General features: G+C 34.7%; 4 protein-coding genes across 4 annotated transcripts; 2 read left to right on the top strand and 2 right to left on the bottom strand.

The window, feature by feature from the left end:
• The first annotated feature begins 1,448 nt into the window (after positions 1-1,448).
• On the top strand, positions 1,449-3,197 carry LOC106335236 (threonine synthase 1, chloroplastic-like). The gene has a single exon (XM_013773704.1). The coding sequence runs from the start codon at positions 1,516-1,518 to the stop codon at positions 3,085-3,087; it is 1,572 nt and encodes a 523-aa protein (XP_013629158.1). The 5' UTR covers positions 1,449-1,515; the 3' UTR covers positions 3,088-3,197.
• On the bottom strand, positions 3,085-4,923 carry LOC106335237 (WD repeat-containing protein VIP3-like). Its single transcript, XM_013773705.1, has 2 exons — positions 4,534-4,923; positions 3,085-3,860 (listed from the first exon to the last, which is right to left on the bottom strand). Exons 1-2 carry the CDS (start codon positions 4,870-4,872, stop codon positions 3,234-3,236), a joined length of 966 nt encoding a protein of 321 aa, XP_013629159.1. The 5' UTR covers positions 4,873-4,923; the 3' UTR covers positions 3,085-3,233.
• A 4,434-nt stretch (positions 4,924-9,357) lies between these two features.
• On the top strand, positions 9,358-13,608 carry LOC106331161 (U-box domain-containing protein 56-like). The gene is made up of 7 exons (XM_013769490.1): positions 9,358-9,649; positions 11,508-11,611; positions 11,761-11,891; positions 12,045-12,149; positions 12,248-12,404; positions 12,678-13,007; positions 13,286-13,608. The coding sequence occupies exons 1-7, from the start codon at positions 9,358-9,360 to the stop codon at positions 13,469-13,471; spliced, it is 1,305 nt and encodes a 434-aa protein (XP_013624944.1). The 3' UTR covers positions 13,472-13,608.
• Positions 13,609-13,690: 82 nt separating this feature from the next.
• On the bottom strand, positions 13,691-14,452 carry LOC106336321 (WD repeat-containing protein VIP3-like). The gene is made up of 2 exons (XM_013775118.1): positions 13,943-14,452; positions 13,691-13,864 (listed from the first exon to the last, which is right to left on the bottom strand). Exons 1-2 carry the CDS (start codon positions 14,238-14,240, stop codon positions 13,836-13,838), a joined length of 327 nt encoding a protein of 108 aa, XP_013630572.1. The 5' UTR covers positions 14,241-14,452; the 3' UTR covers positions 13,691-13,835.
• Between the last annotated feature and the right edge of the window lie 8,305 nt (positions 14,453-22,757).

Genomic DNA, 22,757 nt, shown 5'->3' on the forward strand with positions numbered 1-22,757 from the left:
ATGACTCGATATGTAAGATAATCCATTCAAATAACAAAGTCAATACATTTTAAGAGAGGGTTTGGTAGGGTATATCTTGTGACCGCAAACATACAATTGAACAATTTTTTTTACAAAATATAAATTTATGAACTTAATTTGTTATATTGCATAACAAAACAAAACATTAGATATAATCAAAATAAATAACTATTGATTATTAAATACTAAGCAACAAAAGAACAAAGAATATACCTCATAATCCGTCATGAATTCTCCATAACAAATGATCTAAATAATCCAGGTGGCGATACAAATTATTTTGATGGTGGAGTTGTTACTTCAGTTACCAAAACATCCAAAGAAGCTTTAAAATATCCATTATTTTCTTACCGTGGCTATTCTCTATACCTGCGATTTCCTCTCGCTATCTTCTATAGATATCAAACGTCCAAATAGTTGGATGAATTATATTGAATTATGATTAACTTTGGTTATATTTTCATGCATTTTGTTATTGAGTGGCTAGTGCCAAAGTTGTGCATTATAATGATGGTTCATGCTACTTAATTGGGATATACGTAATGCTAAGATTCACTTAACAAAGGGTGAAGTTTCATTCAGAATTAAGTATTGTTCACATCATTTGTATTCAAAATTTTCTTATATTTTGTTGCTCTTCTTTGTTTTTTCCACATTTTTTTTTATGTTCTTCATTATGTGGTTTTAAGTCTTTGTGTTGCATTATCATGTGAAGTATTATCTCAACAATTCAATTCTAAATTTGACAAATGCCATAAAATGATGCTTTTGAGGTGAATGTTGTAAAATTATAGTCTGATACTGAAAATTTAATATTATTTTTGTTATACGTTTTTGAGTTCTTGTACATTGAAGAAAAATATTGTTTTGGAAAAGTCCAATCCAAGCTCATGAGAACTCGTAGCCATAAATGGTTGAGACCACATGTTAGCATTCACTTCTTTAGTTCTAAACTCAATTTGATGATCTAGATCATGTTTTTCATTGTGTAAAAATGTGTTGTTCTTAAACTCACTTTAATCCCTAGGCAGTTTCTATAATAAGTTAGGCACTTTAATCACTTTAAACTCACTTTTCAACAAGTTCCCCATATTAGAGTTTTGATTCCGGTTTTTTCTATACTAAAATGGGCAATAGTGAAATCACGCTGAAAAGTTATTAAAAAACTACATTATGCATATTTTTCTTAAACGTGACTGATTAAAAGCTATCTTCCAATCTATTTGGTTAAATGGATCTAGCTTATAATACGCACTTAGTTCACCTGAAACGTGACAAATGAGAGATGTTGATATTTGAATGGGTTCATGGGCCCAAGGATCGATCGCTACACCATGTGTTCGATTTAGGAAAACCTAATACCCGGTTCAAAACCGGTTTAATATAACCAGGATTTATCTGAATTTAAGCCATTCTTCTTTTTCACACTCTCTCTCTCCCTCTCCCTCTCCCTCTCGCAGCCGCAAAATCTCACATCGCTTTCTCTCTCTAGAAATGGCTTCCTCTTCTCTCTTCAATGCCTCTCTCTCTTCCCTAAACCCTAATCAACACCCCATCCGCCGCCACCCCTCTCCCTCCCTCCTCCGCCACCGCCCCGTCGCCGTTTCCTGTGCCGACAACAACACCACTCCGATCGAGACATCCGTCAAACCTCCACGCCGCACCGAGAACACCATCCGCGACGACGCTCGCCTCCACCGCTCCACCGCCGTGAACCCCTTCTCCGCCAGATACGTCCCCTTCAACGCTCCCCCGAACTCCGCCGAGCACTACTCCCTCGACGAGATCGTCTACCGCAGCCGCTCCGGCGGCCTCCTCGACGTCGAGCACGACATGGACGCTCTCAAACATTTCGACGGAGCCTACTGGCGCGACCTCTTCGATTCGCGCGTCGGCAAGAGCACGTGGCCGTACGGATCGGGAGTCTGGTCCAAGAAGGAGTGGGTCCTACCCGAGATCGACGACGACGACATCGTTTCGGCATTCGAAGGTAACTCGAATCTCTTCTGGGCGGAGAGGTTCGGGAAACAGTTTCTCGAAATGAACGATCTTTGGGTGAAACACTGTGGGATTAGTCATACCGGAAGCTTTAAGGATCTTGGTATGACTGTTTTGGTTAGTCAAGTGAACCGGTTAAGGAAAATGAACCGGCCTGTTGTTGGTGTTGGGTGTGCTTCCACTGGAGACACGTCAGCTGCTTTATCAGCTTACTGTGCTGCCGCTGGGATACCGTCGATCGTGTTCTTGCCGGCGAATAAGATCTCTATGGCTCAGCTTGTTCAGCCGATAGCTAACGGCGCGTTTGTGTTGAGCATTGATACTGACTTTGACGGGTGTATGAAGTTGATTAGGGAGGTGACTTCGGAGCTGCCTATTTACTTGGCGAACTCTTTGAATAGTTTGAGGTTAGAAGGGCAGAAGACTGCTGCGATTGAGATTTTGCAGCAGTTTGATTGGCAACCTCCGGAGTGGGTGATTGTTCCCGGTGGCAACCTTGGGAACATCTATGCTTTCTACAAAGGGTTCAAGATGTGTCAAGAGCTGGGGCTTGTTGATAGGATACCGAGGCTGGTGTGTGCGCAGGCGGCTAATGCTAACCCTCTTTACTTGCATTACAAGTCTGGCTGGAAGGACTTCAAGCCCATGACTGCAAGTACCACTTTTGCGTCCGCGATTCAGATTGGTGACCCTGTGTCGATCGATAGAGCTGTGTATGCGCTGAAGCAGTGTGATGGGATTGTGGAGGAGGCGACGGAGGAGGAGCTGATGGATGCTATGGCGCAGGCGGATTCTACTGGGATGTTTATTTGTCCGCACACGGGTGTGGCGCTGACTGCTTTGTTTAAGCTGAGGAAGCAAGGAGTGATTGCGCCCACGGATAGGACCGTGGTTGTGAGTACTGCTCATGGGTTGAAGTTTACTCAGTCGAAGGTGGATTATCACTCGAAGGCGATTCCTGATATGGCTTGCAGATTCTCTAACCCTCCTGTTGAGGTGAAAGCTGATTTTGGAGCTGTCATGGATGTTCTCAAGAGTTACTTAGGAAGTCAAAAACTTAGGCCCTAAGAATCAGACCTTTGTATGTTATTTTTATCTGTTTTTCAGTTTTGTAATAAGTTCTAAACGTGAAGTTTGAACAAACAAATAGCTGTTGCAAGATTACATTGTTACAACTAGTGAATCCACTTGAAGAATGCATTAAAAGGGTTTTTTCATGAGTAATCATAGAGAGATACACTCTTGTCATCGGAGACGCTAGCGAGACGACCAGCACGGACACCAGTTCCACCAGGTGGTCTAAACGCTACAGACCAAACCTGATCATTATGGTTACTCATTGTCTGAATGGCCGCTCTCATCTTAAGATCCCATAGCCTCACAGTTCTATCGCTTGACCCTGTAGCTATAGCTCCACCGTCTGGGCTAGCATCAACGCTCAGCACCCAGCTCGTGTGCCCCGACATAGACCCCACCAGCGTTTTCCCTTCTGCGTCGTGCATGTTCACATGCCCGTCATCTGATCCGGAGAAGAGGACTCTCGGGTCTACAGGGGAGAACACAAGGGATCTCACAGGCATGTTGTGACCTTCTAGCTGGTGAAGAAGCTTGGAGCGTTCAACATCAAAGACGCAGATGGTGCCGTCCATTGAACCACAAGCAAGGCGTTTCCCGTTAGGAGACCAAGCTACGGAGAGAACGAATTTCTTACTGCTGGTTTTGTCAGAAGGTTTTGGCGCTTCTGGACGTGGGATTGATAGAGTTGAGAGTATTCTCCAGCTCGCAGTGTCCCAGAGCTTGACTGAGGCGCTGCTACCACCTGCAACAGCAAGGATTGTACCCTTGGAACATGTAAATGATTTCACTTATTAGTTGCAGTGGATTCATTCAACAAAACACCTAGATACGTAATCACATGTAGCAAGAAAATATTGCGAAGAAGAACTTTGCGACCAAACCCGATTCATGTAAATTGTATTACGTAATCAGTGAAAACAAGTCCATACAGGTAACGACCACAAGCAATAACCAAAACAAGAAGATATTTCACCAAGTACCAGTTGTTCTGCTACTATGGTCGTAAGTCAACATGAACAAATCAGAAGATGATCTAGAGAGGTTTCAGACCACAGTAGACAGCTCTCTTAAGTTCCCGTCTGATCTAAGCTAAACATTCAAACGCTGCTCAACAATTCCAAATAGTTTCTAAGCATTAATCTACAGATCAGATTCATATAATCATCTATCATTAATGCATTGTATTAATGAACACATGTCACAGCTAACACAGGAAACGATCACAATCAATGACCAAATCAAGAAGATGTTTTACCTAAGCAGTAATAAACGATCACAAGCAATGACCAAGTCAACATGAACAAACCAAAACATGATCTAGAGACATTTTAGACCAAACTCCACGACACTCTAAGTTCCTGTCTCATCTTCACTACAAATTCCAAATAGTTTCTAAGCATTGTTCTACAGCTAAGATTCATAGACTAAGTCAATTACCATAGGTTCAAATTGCATCCCCCAAACCTCAGAAGGCGGAGCTTCAAGAACAGCAATAGTAGCATTAGTGTCAACATCAAAGATACGGACGAAGCTATCAAGCGAAGAAGACGCTGCGATTATCCCCGAAGGATGCGCCGCCACAGCTGCTACTCCCAAGGAGTGTCCCGTATTGGTCCGCACAAGATCCAGCTCGTCCGCTCGCCATAGCTTCACCGTCTCGTCGAGAGATCCCGTCAGAAGCAACGACGGACGGTCTTCCGTCGCTGGAACCCAAGTCGCCGCCCAGACGGAGTCTTCATGCGCGTTCTCGATCGATTTCAGACCTGCGAGTTTCATCCCTTTTTAGTTTTTTTTTTACTGTGTTTCTCTCCAACTGAACAAGACGAAAGCGGAAGCAGTGACTTTGATTTCTCTTCTCACGCTAACACCGTGCCGTTATTTAGTTCAGCAATATAACATCGCGTCGTTTTTGTATAGAGGATACATTTATTAAATAGCCTATTTTTGTTTGGATTCGTGGGTCTGGTTCGGTAGTTTCTAGTTCAGTTCCGATAATTAAATTAAGAACTGAAAAAATACCCAAAAATAATTGGTTCTCATTTGGTTGTCGGTTTGTTATAAAAGTTTAACTTGTGTAAATAATTTTACTTTTTTTTTTGTATAAAATCATTACACATTTTACAAAATTCAACTCATTTTAATGGTGAATGATATTTTACTTAAATATATATTTTTTAAATACAATAAGTTAATTTACCAATTTAATATAATTTTATCATATTTAATTTATATAATACTTGTATCTTATTATATAAAGTTTGGTTTTCAGTTGTTAATAACACATGATCCAACATGTGTCATAAACTTTTTTAATATTGTGACGAGTGTCGAAAATATGATACAATTCTCTTTTGTTTAAGATTTAAAAGAATTTTATTTTACCGCTGGGTTTAATTCAATCAAAACACAGAGAAGACATTGTTTCAATGATCCAAACTCCAACAGCTGGACGGATCTAAAGAAAAGAAATGCAAAAGAAACTGAAAGTAAAGAAACAAGACAACACAGATGGCCAAAGAGGAGGGTAAACATGACCCTATCAGTAGATAGCATACGTAGATCCACAACCGTGCCACAGATTGTAACTTCAGAGCACATCAAAGACCCAAGCAAGAAGCAGCTAAACGTAGAAACACAACACTACCATACGTTATCCAAGACTGTCTCTTGGATTTAAAAGAGATTTAGGAAAGGAAAATTGTTATTACAAAAAAAAAATTTACGTAGTCTTTTACAGTGATATATTGTTAATTTCTTTTAAAATCCTAAAGAAAAAAATAATTATAAAAAGTTATTTAAAAATAATTTTTCTTTTTTTAAAAATAAATATAATTTTCGTTTTTAAAGATACTAAAGAAAGAAAATAATAAAAGGAAAATATTAAATTTCTAAAATAAAATCTTAAACAAAAACAAATTATAAAATACTACAAGTACAAGAAATTAAAATAATTAATATTCATTTTTAAAAGCCTAAACAAAACAAAATTGTAAAATTACTCCTATTATTTTATTATAAAAACTCAATTTCCTTTTTAATAGATAATTGTATGTTAAAAAAATAAACCAAAAATAGCTACAAATAGTTCACAACTATATTAATTAGTTTTAAGCTTCCTCATATTATTTTCATAAAACAAAATAGTATTTACAAGAAAATATTACCTGTGTATTTCTTTAATTTATTGATACAACTCATCTTTTTATTATCCTTATTACATCTTATGATGCTAACATAATTTATCCAGTTATGATGTTATTGTCGTACATGAGTATGTATAAATATCTTTCAAAAAACGAATTATAGTATCCTACAAATACAATAATTTGTTTAATAAAATATTAAAGAAAACTAATTATAAAATAAGTAAGTTTCTTTTTTTTTAAGTCTAAATAAAATAAAATTGTAAAAGTAATATTATTTTTTATTATAAATAACTAATTTTCTTTTTAATATATAATTTGGTGTTAAAAAATATATAAACTATAAATAACTTCAAATATTTCATCCGATATGATTGTGATATATGTCAATAAAAAATTACATTGTTAATGTGTCAATAAAAACCTGCCATTGAAAATAACTTCTTTTTTCCTAAAATCGTAAATAAAAGAGGTTTGTAAAATATTTTTTTTCCTTTTTTTAATTTAACCAAATAATTGTTTTTTAAATCCTAACAAAACATAAATGTAAAATTTTATTTAATAGTAATTTTCACTTTTAAAATTTAATGACCGACATGATACTAAATACTAGTGATATTTAAAAAATGAATTATGAAAATAGCAACTTTTCTATAGTTAATATTAACTGGAAATAATTATTTGATAGTAATTTTATTTTTCTAAATACTAGACAAAATAAAATTGTAAAAGATTATGTAATATTAATTTCCTTTTCTAAAATTCTTAAAACAAAAACTGTAAAAGAATATTTGATAGTTTTTTTTTATTTTATATAATCATAAACAAAAGAGATTTAAATCATATTTTTAAGTCCTAACCAAAATAAAATTGTAAAAAGTTATTTGGTAATATGTTTTAAGAGAGAATTTGATGATGAACATGATACTAAAAATTATTTAATTAACAAAAGTATTGATACAAATTGTAAAAGTAATAATTTAAAATTATTTAATAGTAACTAGAAATAATTATTTGATAACAATTTTTTTTTGAAATTCTAAATAGAATATAATTGTAAGAGGTTATATGATAGTAATTTTCCTTTTCTAAAATCCTAAAAAGAAAATGTAAAAGAGTATTTTTTTTTTAATTTTAACTAAAAAGGAGCCTTTTAAAAAAAATCTTAACAAAAAGTTTCTTTTTTAATAAAATATGTAATAGTAATTTAAAAAAATTGATGACAAGTATGATGTTAAAACTATATAATTAACAAATAATCAGAAATTAAGATGTTGTCATAATTGGTATTTATATGTGTTTGGTTATACAAAAATCAAATACATGTTTGATCATACGAAAAATTAAACACAGGTTTGATATATATTTTCATTTTTGGTGATAAGAAATAGATTATTATTGTTACCGTAAATGATCTTCATATGTGTTTTCTCAAAAACAAATCAAGCTTCATCATCATTTTATTACATTTTTTTTACTATGTAGTATTTTTCTACTTCAATTTTTAATTAAAATGTTATTATGGAAATATGTCATTAAGAAATAATGAATTACGAAAATTATTAAACATCAAATAAGTTTAATAAAATATTAAATAGTATATAAAATTTTTATAATGTTGTCATTGACTCGACTGGTCTTATTTAACTTTCATTTTATAGGTATGAGTGTTTTTTCTACCCCAAGTACAAAGTTGATAACAATTCACATATGCACAATTATTATAAAATACAAGTATTAATTGTAACTTATGTATAAAAATGAGTTCTTAATTTATAAAATAAGTCTCACACAACATATGCAAAACAATCCTAAAAGTACAATAAAATTATTTATTATTTTTATTTTCTTTAATAAATTAAAATATCAAATAAAATTCGTTACAACGCACATGCTTATATCTAGTTTTAATATAATATAAAATCTAATTATAGAATCTACACAAATAACATAGAATTCTTATTTTTCTGTTTTATAATAAAGCTTTAACTGACCTTAGTTTAATAATATTATAGTATAATTACAAAATTAAGTAATGCATTATTAGTAAAAAAATTTTAAAAAATTAGTAAGATTTTGTTGATTTTTTTCAACAAATTTTGTTATAGTATGTTATCACAAAGATTAGCCCTAGGCATTCGGTTCGGTTACGGGTAGGAACTATTCGGTTCCGGGTATATCGGATAAATCATTCTTATACCCAATAGGTACTTATGAGATTTCAGTTCGATTTTGATTCGGTTTTGGGTACCCGTTTAATATATGAATCAAATATAGATACAAAATATATTAGTTAACATGTTAGTTTAAGTGGTATGTTGGTTACACATTTGCATATTCGTCAATCCAACCAGAGTTCGAGTTACTAAAGTGCTAGTTTGGTAAGTATTTACTATATTTTAATATAGAAATACCAAATATATATGTATAATATAAGAGAGTATATAAAAGAAAATGTGGTCTGATGGCAAGAATGTTATCACCCTTCCTATCCAGCTTGTATTTGAGTGGGGTTGATGACAATTTACCTTATATCATAAAACTAAAACTTGTTTTTTTTTTCGGATATTCGGGTATCCGTTCGATTCTTGGTTCGGTTATTCGGATATAGAAATAAAAGAACCATTTGAGTATTCGAAGATTTTGGTCCGGTTTCGGTTACGGATAATCCGGTTCGGTTCTGGTTTGGTTTTCCAGTTCCGGTTTTTTTGCCCACGACTAACAAAGATGTCGTGACTTTTCCCATAAAGGAAGTTCTTGGTAAATGTCATCGGAGTGGGCTTTGTGTTTTTGTAGTGTTCCCGCTAATGACAAGGACACAACATGGAACAAAAGAGACGGCCTAGTCAAACTTCGGCTTAAGGGAACGTTGTCAAAAGACTTGTTCAAGAGCACCTTCAAGACTTAGTGAAACCTCTCGGTAAATATGGCTTCGGATTGAAAACTATTCCTGTAATAACAAAGAAGCGCGCGTGGATATCTAGGAAACTTCACCGATATTTTCATTTTTAATTCTTGTGAGCAAGTGGCACAAAAAAAAAAATCTTCGGAGAAATGTCTCACATCTATCATTGTCATCACTTATTTCTTAGAAAAGAGTAAATATAGTTAAGACAAAATGGTCGGAAACATCTTGGCAATTAGGGACCGATCATGTATATATATATATATATATATTATAATACTTCTAATAGTTATATGTCTTATCGTCTTGTTTTGGAAAAGAGAGAATTCGTCTCTGCTTAGAAAAAAATCCATGGCAGAGGCTTTGATTGACGATCCAGTTTATGTTGCAGTAAGCACAGATGTTTCTGAAAGCAGACTGACTCTCACATGGGCATTGAGGCATCTCCAGCCCAAAAAGCTTTACCTTCTTCATGTTCATCAACCCATTTCCATCAACCCTACTTGTTAAGTATCCCTTCTCTATGTTTTATTCTTGCTGCTTCTTGGGAACTTAAATCCAACATAGTATATATTTTTTTCGGTGATTCAAATTGTTGCAGCTGGTACAAGAAATAGATCCTTTGTTTTTCTACCTTGTTTAGCCTCTCTATCACTGGTAATGAAGTTTTATCCAGCATCAAAAGATTCTTGATCGTAGGATTTAAAGCTAGCTATACAAGAACATGTAACGAACTCCGACAAAAATTTCCGATGTCAATGGTTCTCGGAAAATTTCCGACAACTGTGCCAGATAATAGTGAGAAACTTTAAAATTCATCGGAAGTTTGTAGAAATTTTCCGAGGAAAAAATATTCTCGAAAAATTCTCGGTAACGTTCTTGGAATATTCTCGGAAACTCCGACAAACACATATTCTCAGAGATTTCTCGGTAAAGTTATCAGAAGAATCTCGGATTGTACCGACACATAAACATTCTCGGTAAAGAGATCGGAAGAATCTCGGATTATACCGAGACATGAGCATTCTCGGTATTCAGTTGAGTTATCATCGCAAAATTGACAGTAAAAAAGTAAGTTTTTTGTCCTCGTTATATCTTGTTCCGGTGAAATTACAGAGTACCGGTGGTCTGAAGTTTCAGAGCACTGTCTTGTACTATAATAAAATATATAGAGAAGTTAAATAGATATATGGCATAATATCTAATTTTCTAGTCCACAAATCTATATCCATTTAATGTTTTTATATTAGTATATGCCTATATATTCCTTTTTTTTCTCTTCGTCCATCTATATTTTCCTTCTTTCACTCTATTCTTTCTTCTCCAGATCTCCGGTAAAGATCAATTCCTCTATTTCCTTCTTCATTTGTCATCATTACTTTCTCCCCTTTCCTTTCTTTGAGATCTATGTTTTCTTTTTCAAAGGACAACCACAAAAGTTTCATTAGACCACCACCGCTTGAACTCCTTGCACCGCCGACGTCACAACTCAGTCCACCGCCGTTACCGTTCACTCCATCTCCACATCACGGCCAGATTCATACTCTACACAGCACTATTGCACCCTACACCGACCGTCACCGTCCCACCCTACAACGCCGCCGCAGTCTACACCACCGCACCAACCACCCTGTACCACTTGCAGATCTGGCCAGCTGAACTCCTTCCACAGGCACTTATTGTTTTTTTTTTTTCTGGAAATTTTATGTATAATTTCCTTATAAATGAATACTATTGATAATTTAAATAATATTTGGAGTTTTATTATTTACATTTTATAAATTTGTTTTTTTTTGTTTTAAAATATTAATTTGTCGGAAGTTTATCTGAATATATTTCTCGAAAACATATCGGAATTTTCCGATCACTTTACGACAAATGCTTCCGACAAAATTGTTATCGGAATCTATCGACTAGTTTCCGACAAGCGGAGCTTTCCGACCGTCAAACTCCGACTAAAGTTCGATCCTCGGAAATTAGTTAGAAATACCAATTACCGACCAGTTTCCAACTAATTCGACCGTCGGCGTTTAAGCTGTATTCTTGTAGTGTAGGTTTCTCTATTAGTGTTTACGTGTGGGTGAAGCGGCTGATTATTGAGGAAAACCGAGCTTTACTTTCATGAAAGAACTCAGAGCATTTCCAACCCACTGCAAAATTTACTACAAAATGGATTGGAGTAGATTATGCAGTCGAGTCAGAGATGCTCTTACAATATAAATTTTATAAATAAATAAACAATATAAAACGATAATAATATGTCGAATTTCAAAAATTTAATTAATGTAAGTGCCCAGAAGTCAAATAGTTCTTTTATAGTTCCAACTTTATTAATTTATTGAGTTTTTGTTTGTGAATTCCAGCAAGTGGGCTAGAACAAAGCGAGATCGATGCTATTCAGGAGTCCGAACTGACGAGTTCGTATGAGATCCTTCTCAAGTACCGTGATATCTGCGTAGTTGAAGGAGTGAGGGCTCTTCCAACTTACTGATACTTCGGTGCCACACAAATAAAGGAATTTTGTTGCAATTCACTTTTTTCTTAAACAACAATTATGATCAAAATCTACAGGGGGTGAGAATTTAGTATGAAATTCATAGATTGCTTATGTTGCAGATTCTCGAACAAGATGTGGATATATCATATAGTTTGGCAAATAATGTTGGGGAAGGGATTGTGGAACTTATCTATGAAAACAATATCAAGAAGCTTATTATGGGAGCAGCTGCTGATTCCCACAACTCCGAGTAAGGATATGCTGAGAATCCTTCTTGTGTCTTCCACTACGACTCAATTGAACATTTCTCTTCGATTGTGCCATAAAACCGCGTTATGCCAAATGAGTCTTTAAACAAGAAATTGCTCACTCTAGATCATATTTTTCTTTTGATGATGTGCAGGGACATGGTTAACATCACATCTAGAAAATTCGATTATGTGACTAAACATGCGCCTCATTGCTGTAAAATTTGGCTTGTGGGTAATGGAAATCTCATCCATACGAGGTGTGTTGGAGGATTATATTTTAACAAAAAAAAAAATGTTGGAGGATTATACTATAATTTCGAATAATTTAACAAAATATTAATTTTATGTTTATTAGGGAGGGACGGTTTGATCGTAGGGGTTCACCGCACCCCTCCTCTGAATCTTTAACTAGCCTCCAGGGCCTTGATTCTGCTTTAGTACCATATGAGGAAGCAGTGAGAGGTGAACATGACAATGTGTCGCATTCCCTATCTTCACCTGAAGACCAATCAGTACGTAAAATCCAGTTTGGTCAGCACATAACATTTTTCATTCAAGTGGAAGAGTGTTTTCTTAATTGGAATTCCTTTTTCTTAGCTTAAAAGTATCAAAACCTATGGAGATATATTTGTGATAGATAGGAAAATTAGAATCCAACACTTTTCTTGTTAGTCAAATTTTTTAAATTTGTCTAAGTTCCTGCACAAGTACTGATGAAAACTTAACACATGCATGTCTTAAAACCCGAGCTTGATGTCAATTTTATCCATATGATTCTTTAACAGGCTAGAGGGTTTGAGACAATGTACTATGAAGAGCAGAGACGGGGATTAGAAATTGAGGAACGCAGGATAAAAGCAGAGGAGGACCTGAGAGCAGAAATCGAAAACATGAAGGGGATCCAAAAGGAACTCGAAGAACAGCTTTATATTGATTGCCCCCGTCAGTTTGAAATGTTCCAGAAAGAGCGAGATGAAGCTATGAAAACAACTGTAGAGCTTTTGAGACTTCTAAACCTGGACAACAGTGAGTCAGCATCACATTCACCATCATCCTCGTTTCAGCGGTCGGTTTCCAACGAGCCTCCCCCATATTTTCTCTGTCCCATTACACAGGTCAGGACTTAAACCCTCCATCTAGATAAGCATATCTTTTTGTTAGGATATATAAAATAAATCCCTGAAATGTCTACTTCTAGATAGACGACTTAATTAAGTTCATATTTGTTATCATCTAGAGTGGTCGTCTCAATAGGTTTTTATAAACGAACTAGTGTGGGCATTTCGGTTTGTTTTAAATGATCGTGTCTGATTGATTTTTAGACAATTTGGGGGGGTTTGTTCGATTCATTTAGCCACAGTTAGTCTAAATGGACTGACTCTTCGTTATTCAGGAAGTAATGCGAGAGCCTAGTGTTGCAGCCGATGGGCACACCTATGAAGCTGAAGCCTTAAGAGAATGGCTCGACAATGGTCACGATACCTCACCAATGACGAACCTTAAGCTCGCCCATCGTAACCTTGTCCCTAACCACCCCCTTCGTTCTGCCATTCATGAGTGGCTTCAAGGACACTCTTAAAGAATCTCTGGTTAGTGTTGTGATTTGTGAACATCCTAAATCTCAAGTTATATTTGTGTTGGTTGTGTTTCAAAAAAAAATGTGTTGGTTAAAAAGGTTGTTATGAATATGATGAGTGGAATTCATTAAATCCCATATAACAACCTGAAAAAAATACGATTTAAAAGATGATTAATCGGTAAAATCGAACCAATTAAAACCGAACAGGAATAGAGAAAAAGTGATTTGGATGTTTCACCTAATAATCATTAATAACAGTTGTTCTGGGACTATAGTCGTAAGTCAACATTAACAAATCAGAAGCTGGTCTTGATAGAATTTCAGACCATATTACATCACACTCTAAGTTCCTGTATGATCTTCGCTACAAATTCCAAATAGTTTCTAAGCATTCTTCTACAGCTATGATTCAGACAGTAAAGTCTATTACCATAGGTTCAAACTGCATCCCACAAACCTCAGAAGGCGGAGCTTCCAGAACAGCAATAGTAGCATTAGTGTCAACATCAAAGACACGGACGAAGCTATCGAGCGAAGAAGACGCTGCGATTATCCCCGAAGGATGCGCCGCCACAGCTGCTACTCCCAAGGAGTGTCCCGTATTGGTCCGCACAAGATCCAGCTCGTCCGCTCGCCATAGCTTCACCGTCTCGTCGAGAGATCCCGTCAGAAGCAACGACGGACGGTCTTCCGTCGCCGGAACCCAAGTCGCCGCCCAGACTGAGTCTTCGTGTGCGTTCTCGATCGATTTCAGACCTGCGAGTTTCATCCCTTTTTAGGTTTTTTTTTTACTGTGTGTTTCTCCAAGTGAAGAAGACGAAAGCCAAAGCAGTGATTTTGATTTATCTTCTCAGGCTAACACCGTGCCGTTATTTAATTGAGCGGTATAACATCGCGTCGTTTTTATATAGTTGGAAACTATGAAATGTTTGTTGTGTATTTACTATAACAAAGATTTGATAACATAAAAGCAAAAGAGAGAATTTGATTATTTATGTTTGTGTATACGAAAACACGAGGGAGAAAGTTGTGAGCTTTTTATTATTATTCGACTTCATCACTTTCTATTACACATGAGGGTATTTATAGGAACATGAAGTCAGTGATGCAGGTGGCAATAAGCCACGTAATTGTCTTCGCAACAAACCACGTGATAGAGTGGGCAACAAGACATCGCCTTAATAGATAATCACTAATAGTGATAAACTTTATCTTTAACGCTCTCCCTTGATTATCTATTTTCTATTACGTAGTGCCTCGTTAAAAACCTAGTCATGGAAAAACTCATTAGGATAAAAACCATGACAAGGAAAAAAGAGTACACTGCCGTAATCTCTCCCTGAGAATAATGGACATAGTTTCTTCTTACAGGTCACACAAACGTCGCATTCCGATACCGTAAACGTATTTTCGGAACGTTGTAGTCAGAAGAGTTTTTGTGAACAAGTCAGCTGGATTGTCGCATGACCGTACACGCTCGATGTCCACCTCTTTATTTTTCTCGAGCTCCCTTATGTACGAGAAAAATCTTGGAGGGATGTGCTTTATTCTGTCGCTCTTGATATAGCTTTCTTTAAGTTGAGCGACACAAGCCGAATTATATTCAAATATTTTCGTCGGCTCTTTCTCGTTGACTATTCCGCTTGATTCTTATATGTGGTGACTCATTGACCGAAGCCACACACATTATCGGCATGCTTCATGAAGTGCAATAGTTTCAGCATGATTCGAAGATGTCGCAACTAGAGTTTGTTTCTGGGATCGCCAAGAGATCGTGGTTCCACCAATTGTAAAAACATAGCCGATTTGCGATCGAGCCTTATGAGGATCTGATAAGTATCTTGCATCTGGAAAACCAACCATACCAAACTCGGGTTTTCTATAATAAATCAACCCTAAATCAACTGTACCTTGGAGAGAACGGATACGTTCTTGACGCCATTCTAATTTCCATGAATAGGAAATGAGTTGTATCTTGCAAAAACATTAGTGTCTAAAAGTATATTCAATCAAATACAACTCGCAAGACATTTAAGTTCACATATGCTTTATTACGAATAGCATCTCCAAAGTACTTATTTATATAAGATCTTACCAGGATCTTTTAAACTTCTATTTCAACATCAAGAGATCTATTAACCATTGGAGTACTCAAAGGAGTCGCTTTATTCATTCAAAAGCGTTTCAATAACCTTTACGTATAGTTTGATTGATGCACAAATATTCCCTCTCGGAGATGCTCTATCTGGAGCCCAAGACAAAACTTTGTCTTTCCGAGATCTTTCATTTTGAACTCTTCTTTCATATGAGTTCGAGCATCATCAACCTCCTTTTGAGTTCCAATTATGTTCAGGTCATCTACATATACAACAATGATCACAAAGCCAGATGACGATTTCTTTATAAAAACGCATGGACATATCGCATTATTCACATATCCTTTACTCTAAAGATATTCACTTAAGCGATTGTACCACATGCGTCCGGATTGCTTTAATCCGTAAAGTGATCGCTGTAACTTGACCGAACAAATCTCCCTGGATTTTTCTTTCAATGCCCTTGGCATTTTCAATCCCTCAGGGAGTTTCATATATATATCGTTATCCAACAATCCATATAAATATGCAGTCACAACGTCCATGAGATGCATTTCAAGATTTTTAGACGCCGTTAGGCTCATCAAAAATCTAAACGTAATTGCATCCATTACCGGGGAATACGTTTCCTCAAAATCAATTTCCGGTCTCTGAGAAAAACCTTGGACAACTAATCAGGCTTTATATCGTGTTACTTCTCTCACGAATACCCACTTATACCCAACAAGATTTATATTCTCAGGCGTTATGACTATAGGTCCAAAGACATTCCTTTTATTTAGGGAGAATAATTCAGTTTGAATGGCCTTCTGCCACTCCTCCCAATCATGTCTTTTTAACATTATAAAATGGACCTTGGATCGGGATCATCACTTTTATGATTGATCTCTTTGGACAGAAAAGGAGAACATTCCATCAACATCTTTTATCTTATAACTTTTCATCAATGGTGTAGTTGATGGAAATCTCATATTTTTCTGTTCCCTTTTCGTCATCTGGATCATCTTTATTTGGTTCATCTTGACCCTTTTCATCTATGTCATCTTTCAGACATTTTTAAGTATCAGATTCTTCTGGAACCTTTCCACTTATGTCTTCTTTCAGACATCTTTCAATATCAGGTTCTTCCTGAACCTTTTTGCTTTGCTCAACAAATTTCTTTTTCTTTCGGAAATTTTTATCTTTAGAACCCGCTAGTCTCCCCCTCTTTAACTGAATCCTAGGTTCATTCATTTTTTTACCATCAGTTTGTCTTTTAGGAACATCAATCAACTCTTGATAGAACATTTTCAGCGGGTATATCATTTTGTATCTGTGAACACATTTGGTAACTGATTTGCCAAGTTATGCAAATGCACAATTTCCTGAATTTCCGGCTCTCTTTGATTCGTAGGGGGATCAAGGTGTAACAATGACGGTGTATACCAAGTAATCTCTTTAGGAATTCTACTAATTCTTCCCGATAATGCTGGAAATTCATCCTCATTAAAATGGCAATCGGAAAATCGTGCCGTAAACATATCAACAGTTACCGGTTCAAGTTACTTTATATATGGCTTGCTCTAACTCTTCCAGAGTTTTATACATTCCCGAGAGCATCTTTAACTCTCCAGGGACTACTAAATATCAAGATGCAACTTAAGTCGTTTATGTCCTGCCAGACATTTTAATATACTGCATCTATTTTTAAATATTCTCTAGTGACCTTGGAACAAGCCGTTTTTCATACCGCAAGGTCATCTTTTATTTCATTCTCTGGAGAAATATATACCTTGGACTTTTGGTCCAAAAAATCTCTCGTTTTTCTAACGAGCTTTATATCGTATTGATGGCCAATCAATTCACTCTACCCTCGTACATAGAGGTAGATTCATAATCTTTATTTATATAGCTCTTTTTCATTTATTGTCGACAATCTAATTTTGTCTTTCGTTTCATCTTTTTATACGTACTGATATGGTTAATCGAGATCTCTTTATCATCATCGATGATTTACCCAGGTACCTGACTGTAATATTAACCATATCAACGGTCTCATCATGAGATTCATCCTCTATTCATATTTTTGCTCCTTTTCGAGGACTCTTTGGAACCAAAGTGGTCTATCACGTCTCTAGCGTGCCATAGACTCATATATCGTCATTTTAGGATACATTTTATTATTGGAGCCTTTTCAGATGGAATATGAGATTTCATTATTTCATCAAAATGTCTGGCAAACATTTTATAAATGGATTATTCTACTTTTCATTGTAATCCATTCACATATCTCATTCCATCAGCTTATCATATGCTTCTAGCAAACTTGCGATCATATTTCTAATTATCCATAGACTTTATCCCTCTGGATAGTATATGTCTTTATTACATGCACAACTGCATGTTTACACCCGATCATGGGGATCATCTTACTTGAATTTACTATATAAAGTTTTTTTTTCAAGTGCAAACATAATTTTTCAATATTCCACTCACTAGGATTCTTTAATTCTCCCCCTCGAGATGATGACACTCTATGTCTAAAATCTCGTACTGAATTCCACTTTAGAACCAATAACATATTCAGTTTTCCCATTTGGGATGAATTATGTTTCAAAACCATTATAGTGAGATCTTAATTTGGGGTATGCTTAAAGAAATCACATATTGTGAACTTGTTTGATGATTCATCACCCATGATGGTTTCATTTATTTTCTTGACATGCTATATGTGAAATACTTCTGGTTTTTCAACATTTCACAATAATGTCAATAACATTATTGGAGATGGCTATATATTAGTAAACTTCAGGTTTACCACTCATTTATAGTTTTGCCATTTTTTTCTTATGCATGTCTTTTCATCATAAGCTCTTCTAGAGCCAATAATATGTTTATATTACTAGATACTATACTTATTTAGTTTGAGAGAGGAAATATATTTATTACCTTTAGTAGTCATGATGATGACCCAATACCTGTCAGGTATATTTATCTCCATCCTGAATCTCAAAATCTTATTCAGGAAGATAATTCTCATATCACATCGATATTTTTATTTTCTGGACCAACCAGAAAATCTGAATCATCGAGATGAGTATTCAAGCCATGAAAAGATGGTCCGAGCTCATAAGAGATGAAGTTTATTTCACTTTCTTTCTCTTTTTGATTCTCGATACAGATCGGCTAAATATTTGGGAATACGACAAATACGTACCCAAAATTATTTCTTGCCGCATCTGTAGCAAACCTTTTCTGTTTGCCTTTTATCACCCGGCCACTTTCATTTTTCGTGGAAGTTCTAATTATTTTACATGGACGGAATCTTCTTCCACGACCACGATAGCGGCTTCTACCGCATCCAAATCCTCGTTCTTTTCTAGTAAGACCGACTTGATGGTTTAGTATCATGATTTCATTTTTTTCAGTTTTCACGGAGGATTTATATCAACTCCGACTATTTACTTAATCCTTTCTTTCAAGAATTTATTTATCAAAGATCTTCTAGATCTTTTCTTATGATACACCTCATTTTATAAACCGTCATCAAAGTGATGTAAAATATCATGGCTTTTCCTTTTTTTCTCATCCGATATAGTTTATATCGATGATTTCTAAAAGCTCATTTTCTTTCAGGTGCATCTTTGCACCCACTGCCAAAGTCTTATAATTATTTCTCGTAATATCAACGGCATCTAGTTTGTGCTTTGTCAAAATTCACATGATAACATTATTCATAGAATAATAATATAAACGTTTATGATGTGTTTCACCAATTGTAGAAGGAATATTACCACGGTGGATTGATGAAACTCGTTGTCATTGGAGGAGGTAAAATACTCTAGGTTTATGATGTGTTTCGCTCTAATTCTTGGAAAACGTTTTTGCATTCAAATTGGCTTTTATCTGTTGTCTGAGTTTATTGTAATTTTATGGTTTACCTATTAAATCTTGCAGAACCTCTCGATTTGCTTGAAAGTTGGGTTGTAGAACTATTTGGCGATATAAAAACGGATCCAAAATTTGGCCAACTCTGGAGGCAAAAGGTCCTATTTGGGAAGGCGGTAAATTATATCGCCTAGAAGCGGTCAGAGATGTTCATACTCTTGATTTGACATGGACACTCCCTCCTCTTCGCCATGCCTATGTGAAGAAGCCGGAGGACTATCTAGCACATCTATTAGGACACAGTGCAAAATCACATCCATTTTTATGGTTTATATATAGTTTTCTTGAAGCGTGCTTGTGCAGGCACTCATGTAAACTGCATATTGAAGAACGTTGAGGGCATAAATTTAAATTGCAGAAATTTAAAGAGCACAAATAAAATCGGGAGTCTTAGTCTTCCACATGATCTGCGGAGTCATAGACTACCATATTGATCATTTTTATCAAGGTTTGAGGAGACATGGTCTACCATATTAACCTTTTTCTTTTTATTCAAGGTCCAAAGAGACTTAGTCTACTATTTTTGACATTTTCTTTTTATTTACGGAGGCAAAGCCTTCCACATAACCTTTTTTTTTCCAATTCACGGAGGCAAAGCCTACCACGTGACCTTATTTTTTTTCAATTCACGGAGGCAAAGCCTACCACGTGATCGTCTGATCGTGAAGGCATAGTCCACCATAATGATCAGTCGGGAAAGACAGCGCCTATCATCCCAAAAAATAAACGGAGAAGGCCTAACCTCTCACTCCGGAACAATAATAAAATTTAAGTAAATTAAATATATTGAAACACATGAATTTAAACATTACCTCGATTGGCTTAAGAGCTTTCGGATTAATAAACCTCACCGGTATATAAGAGCTCGTGCTGATAACGTGTTGTGTATTTACTATAAAGAACAAAGATTTGATAACATAAAAGCAAAGGAGATAATTTGATTATTTATGTTTATGTATATGAAAACACGAGGGAGAGAGTTGTGAGCTTTTTATTATTAACGTTCGACTTCATCACTTTCTATTACACATGAGGGTATTTATAGGAACATGAAGTCGGTGATGGAGGTGGCAATAAGCCACGTAATTGCCTTGGCAACAAGCCACGTGATGGAGTGGACAACAAGACATCACCTTAATAGATAATCACTAATAGTGATAAACCTTATCTTTAACAAACATTATTATAAGAAATCATCATCTTATAATAATGTTTGTTTATGAAATGATTTTAACATTTTGCAATACTACAATCTTTATCGATTATAAAATGATGAATACAAATGTTGGTCTCTTAAATATATCATCGTTGTTGAAGAGTTAACGTATTACATCTCATTTTAATTATTTTTAAGACTTCATATGCACAAAAGAAAATTAAGTTTGCGGTTGACACAAATCACCAAAACCAAATAGGCAACATCGATTGTATAATGACGAAAGGGAATTAGGTTTTCTGCTCTCGATTTGTTTACTATTGATTATCCATAAGTGATTTCATTTTTTACCTCTATAGAATTGTGCTTTCGTTGTCGTCTTTGTTTTATTGATATGAGTTAAGTTTCTTTTTTTAACTACTTTTATGAATTCAGTGAATTACATAAATATCAATTAAAAAAATAGACATATGTAAAAATTAGTTTTACTCCATATACATATCTAAGAATCAAATTTTTTTAAAAAAATCACCGGCAAACTATATTAACAGGTTAGTGTTCAAATCTAATATATCAAGCTGTTATAGAATATAAGTGCAAACTCGAAATATAAATGTTTGTCTAGTATATATTCACCAGCTCGGTCTAAAAATCATCTAATTAGAACAACAAAACAAATTACTTATTTCACCAGTTCGGGTAATATCAGAATCCGAACGGGTAATATCCGAACCCGAATGGATATCCGAAGATAACTAAACATAAGTATACTTAACTCTATATTTCTAGTTTATTTCTCATATTTTATTCAAAATATTTATATTAATGATTCTTATTGTTAAAAATTAGATAATATACATATAATTATGGACAAAAGCATTTGCTACTACTCACTTAAAATACATATCAAGTTCTTGTTTCTTGCATTAACAAAAGTTGCAGCTAAAATTTCAAAACAACAACTAAATTAGTGTCTTTCTATTTTTAAAGTTTTATCTCCAAACCTATTAATAGTTTAATCTTTTAAAAATTAAAAAAAAACAATTAAGTTAAAATATATTTTAAATACAAAAAACTTAAACAATGAATAATTTATTTATTTTTTCTTTAAAATTTAAATATCCGAACCCGACCCAAAATATCCGAACCTAAACATAAAATACCCGAACCCGACTCGAAGTGTAGAAATACCCGAACGGGTTCTATACCTTTATACTGAAATATCCGATACAAACCCGAACGTGTATCTGAACGCCCACCCCTATGATATATGATTATTTGTATCTTGCTTGAACAAAAAAAAGTTCCATTGATCACAAATTTTTTAATGTGAGACTTTTACCATTTTTAGTAATTTATAGTCGTTTTTAAAAATTCAAAATATAACATATAAGAAAAAATCTAATTGTTTTTATTATATGCTTAATGTGATTTTTAATTTCTTTTAATAGTTTAAAATTAAACAAAAAAAGAGAGGTTATAATTTTTTTTTATCAATATGTATTATTCATAATCATTAATTGTCATATATATGTTAACCATATTAGGTAATTTTGTAGCTTTTATTTAAGGAAAGAAAAAATATTATTTTGTACACTATTAATTAATTTGATAGTTAGTTTAATAAAAAACATAGTATATGTTTATATGGACCAACTTATTTTTCTAAAAATTATAAGAATCATTCTCGTGATAACACGTGGCTACGAACACGTGTTGTAATGTTTCAGGATTCATATACAGGGGATAAGAGGCCTAGCTTCGATGTCCAAAGCCAACCGCAACGCTATAAACGCAACTCTCGATCACATATACTATTAGAGAAACGAAAAACAAAAAGCTTTGAGTTGCAAAAGTTTGGGCACTCAAAATTTTAGAATAAAAAGAATATGAGGAAAGTAAAAAATTTAGGTGGAGAACGAAATTTTTGAGTTTTCAAAAGTTGTCTACATTTTTTTAAGAGGAACAAAGCGTTAATATACATTCAAATAATATATGAAAAAGTTCAAAGTATGTTTTTTTGTTCACCAAGTTAAAAATATGTTGATGTTTATCATCTCACAAGTTCTTACAAAATACATTCTTACATGTACAAAGTTACAAACTG

Source organism: Brassica oleracea, chromosome C3, assembly GCF_000695525.1.
Source record: "Brassica oleracea var. oleracea cultivar TO1000 chromosome C3, BOL, whole genome shotgun sequence".
Lineage (NCBI taxonomy): Eukaryota > Viridiplantae > Streptophyta > Magnoliopsida > Brassicales > Brassicaceae > Brassica > Brassica oleracea.

Bases quoted from the DNA above. Each gene is read 5' to 3' on its own strand.
- LOC106335236 (XM_013773704.1), top strand. From the start codon at position 1,516: ATGGCTTCCTCTTCTCTCTTCAATGCCTCTCTCTCTTCCCTAAACCCT.
- LOC106335237 (XM_013773705.1), bottom strand. From the start codon at position 4,872: ATGAAACTCGCAGGTCTGAAATCGATCGAGAACGCGCATGAAGACTCC. The intron at 3,861-4,533 runs GTAATTGACTTA...ACATGTTCCAAG, and splicing joins GGATGCAATTTGAACCTATG to GGTACAATCCTTGCTGTTGC.
- LOC106331161 (XM_013769490.1), top strand. From the start codon at position 9,358: ATGGTCGGAAACATCTTGGCAATTAGGGACCGATCATGTATATATATA. The intron at 9,650-11,507 runs GTTAAGTATCCC...TGTGAATTCCAG, and splicing joins CATTTCCATCAACCCTACTT to CAAGTGGGCTAGAACAAAGC. The intron at 12,405-12,677 runs GTACGTAAAATC...ATTCTTTAACAG, and splicing joins CTTCACCTGAAGACCAATCA to GCTAGAGGGTTTGAGACAAT.
- LOC106336321 (XM_013775118.1), bottom strand. From the start codon at position 14,240: ATGAAACTCGCAGGTCTGAAATCGATCGAGAACGCACACGAAGACTCA. The intron at 13,865-13,942 runs CTCCGCCTTCTG...TAGCTGTAGAAG, and splicing joins TACTATTGCTGTTCTGGAAG to AATGCTTAGAAACTATTTGG.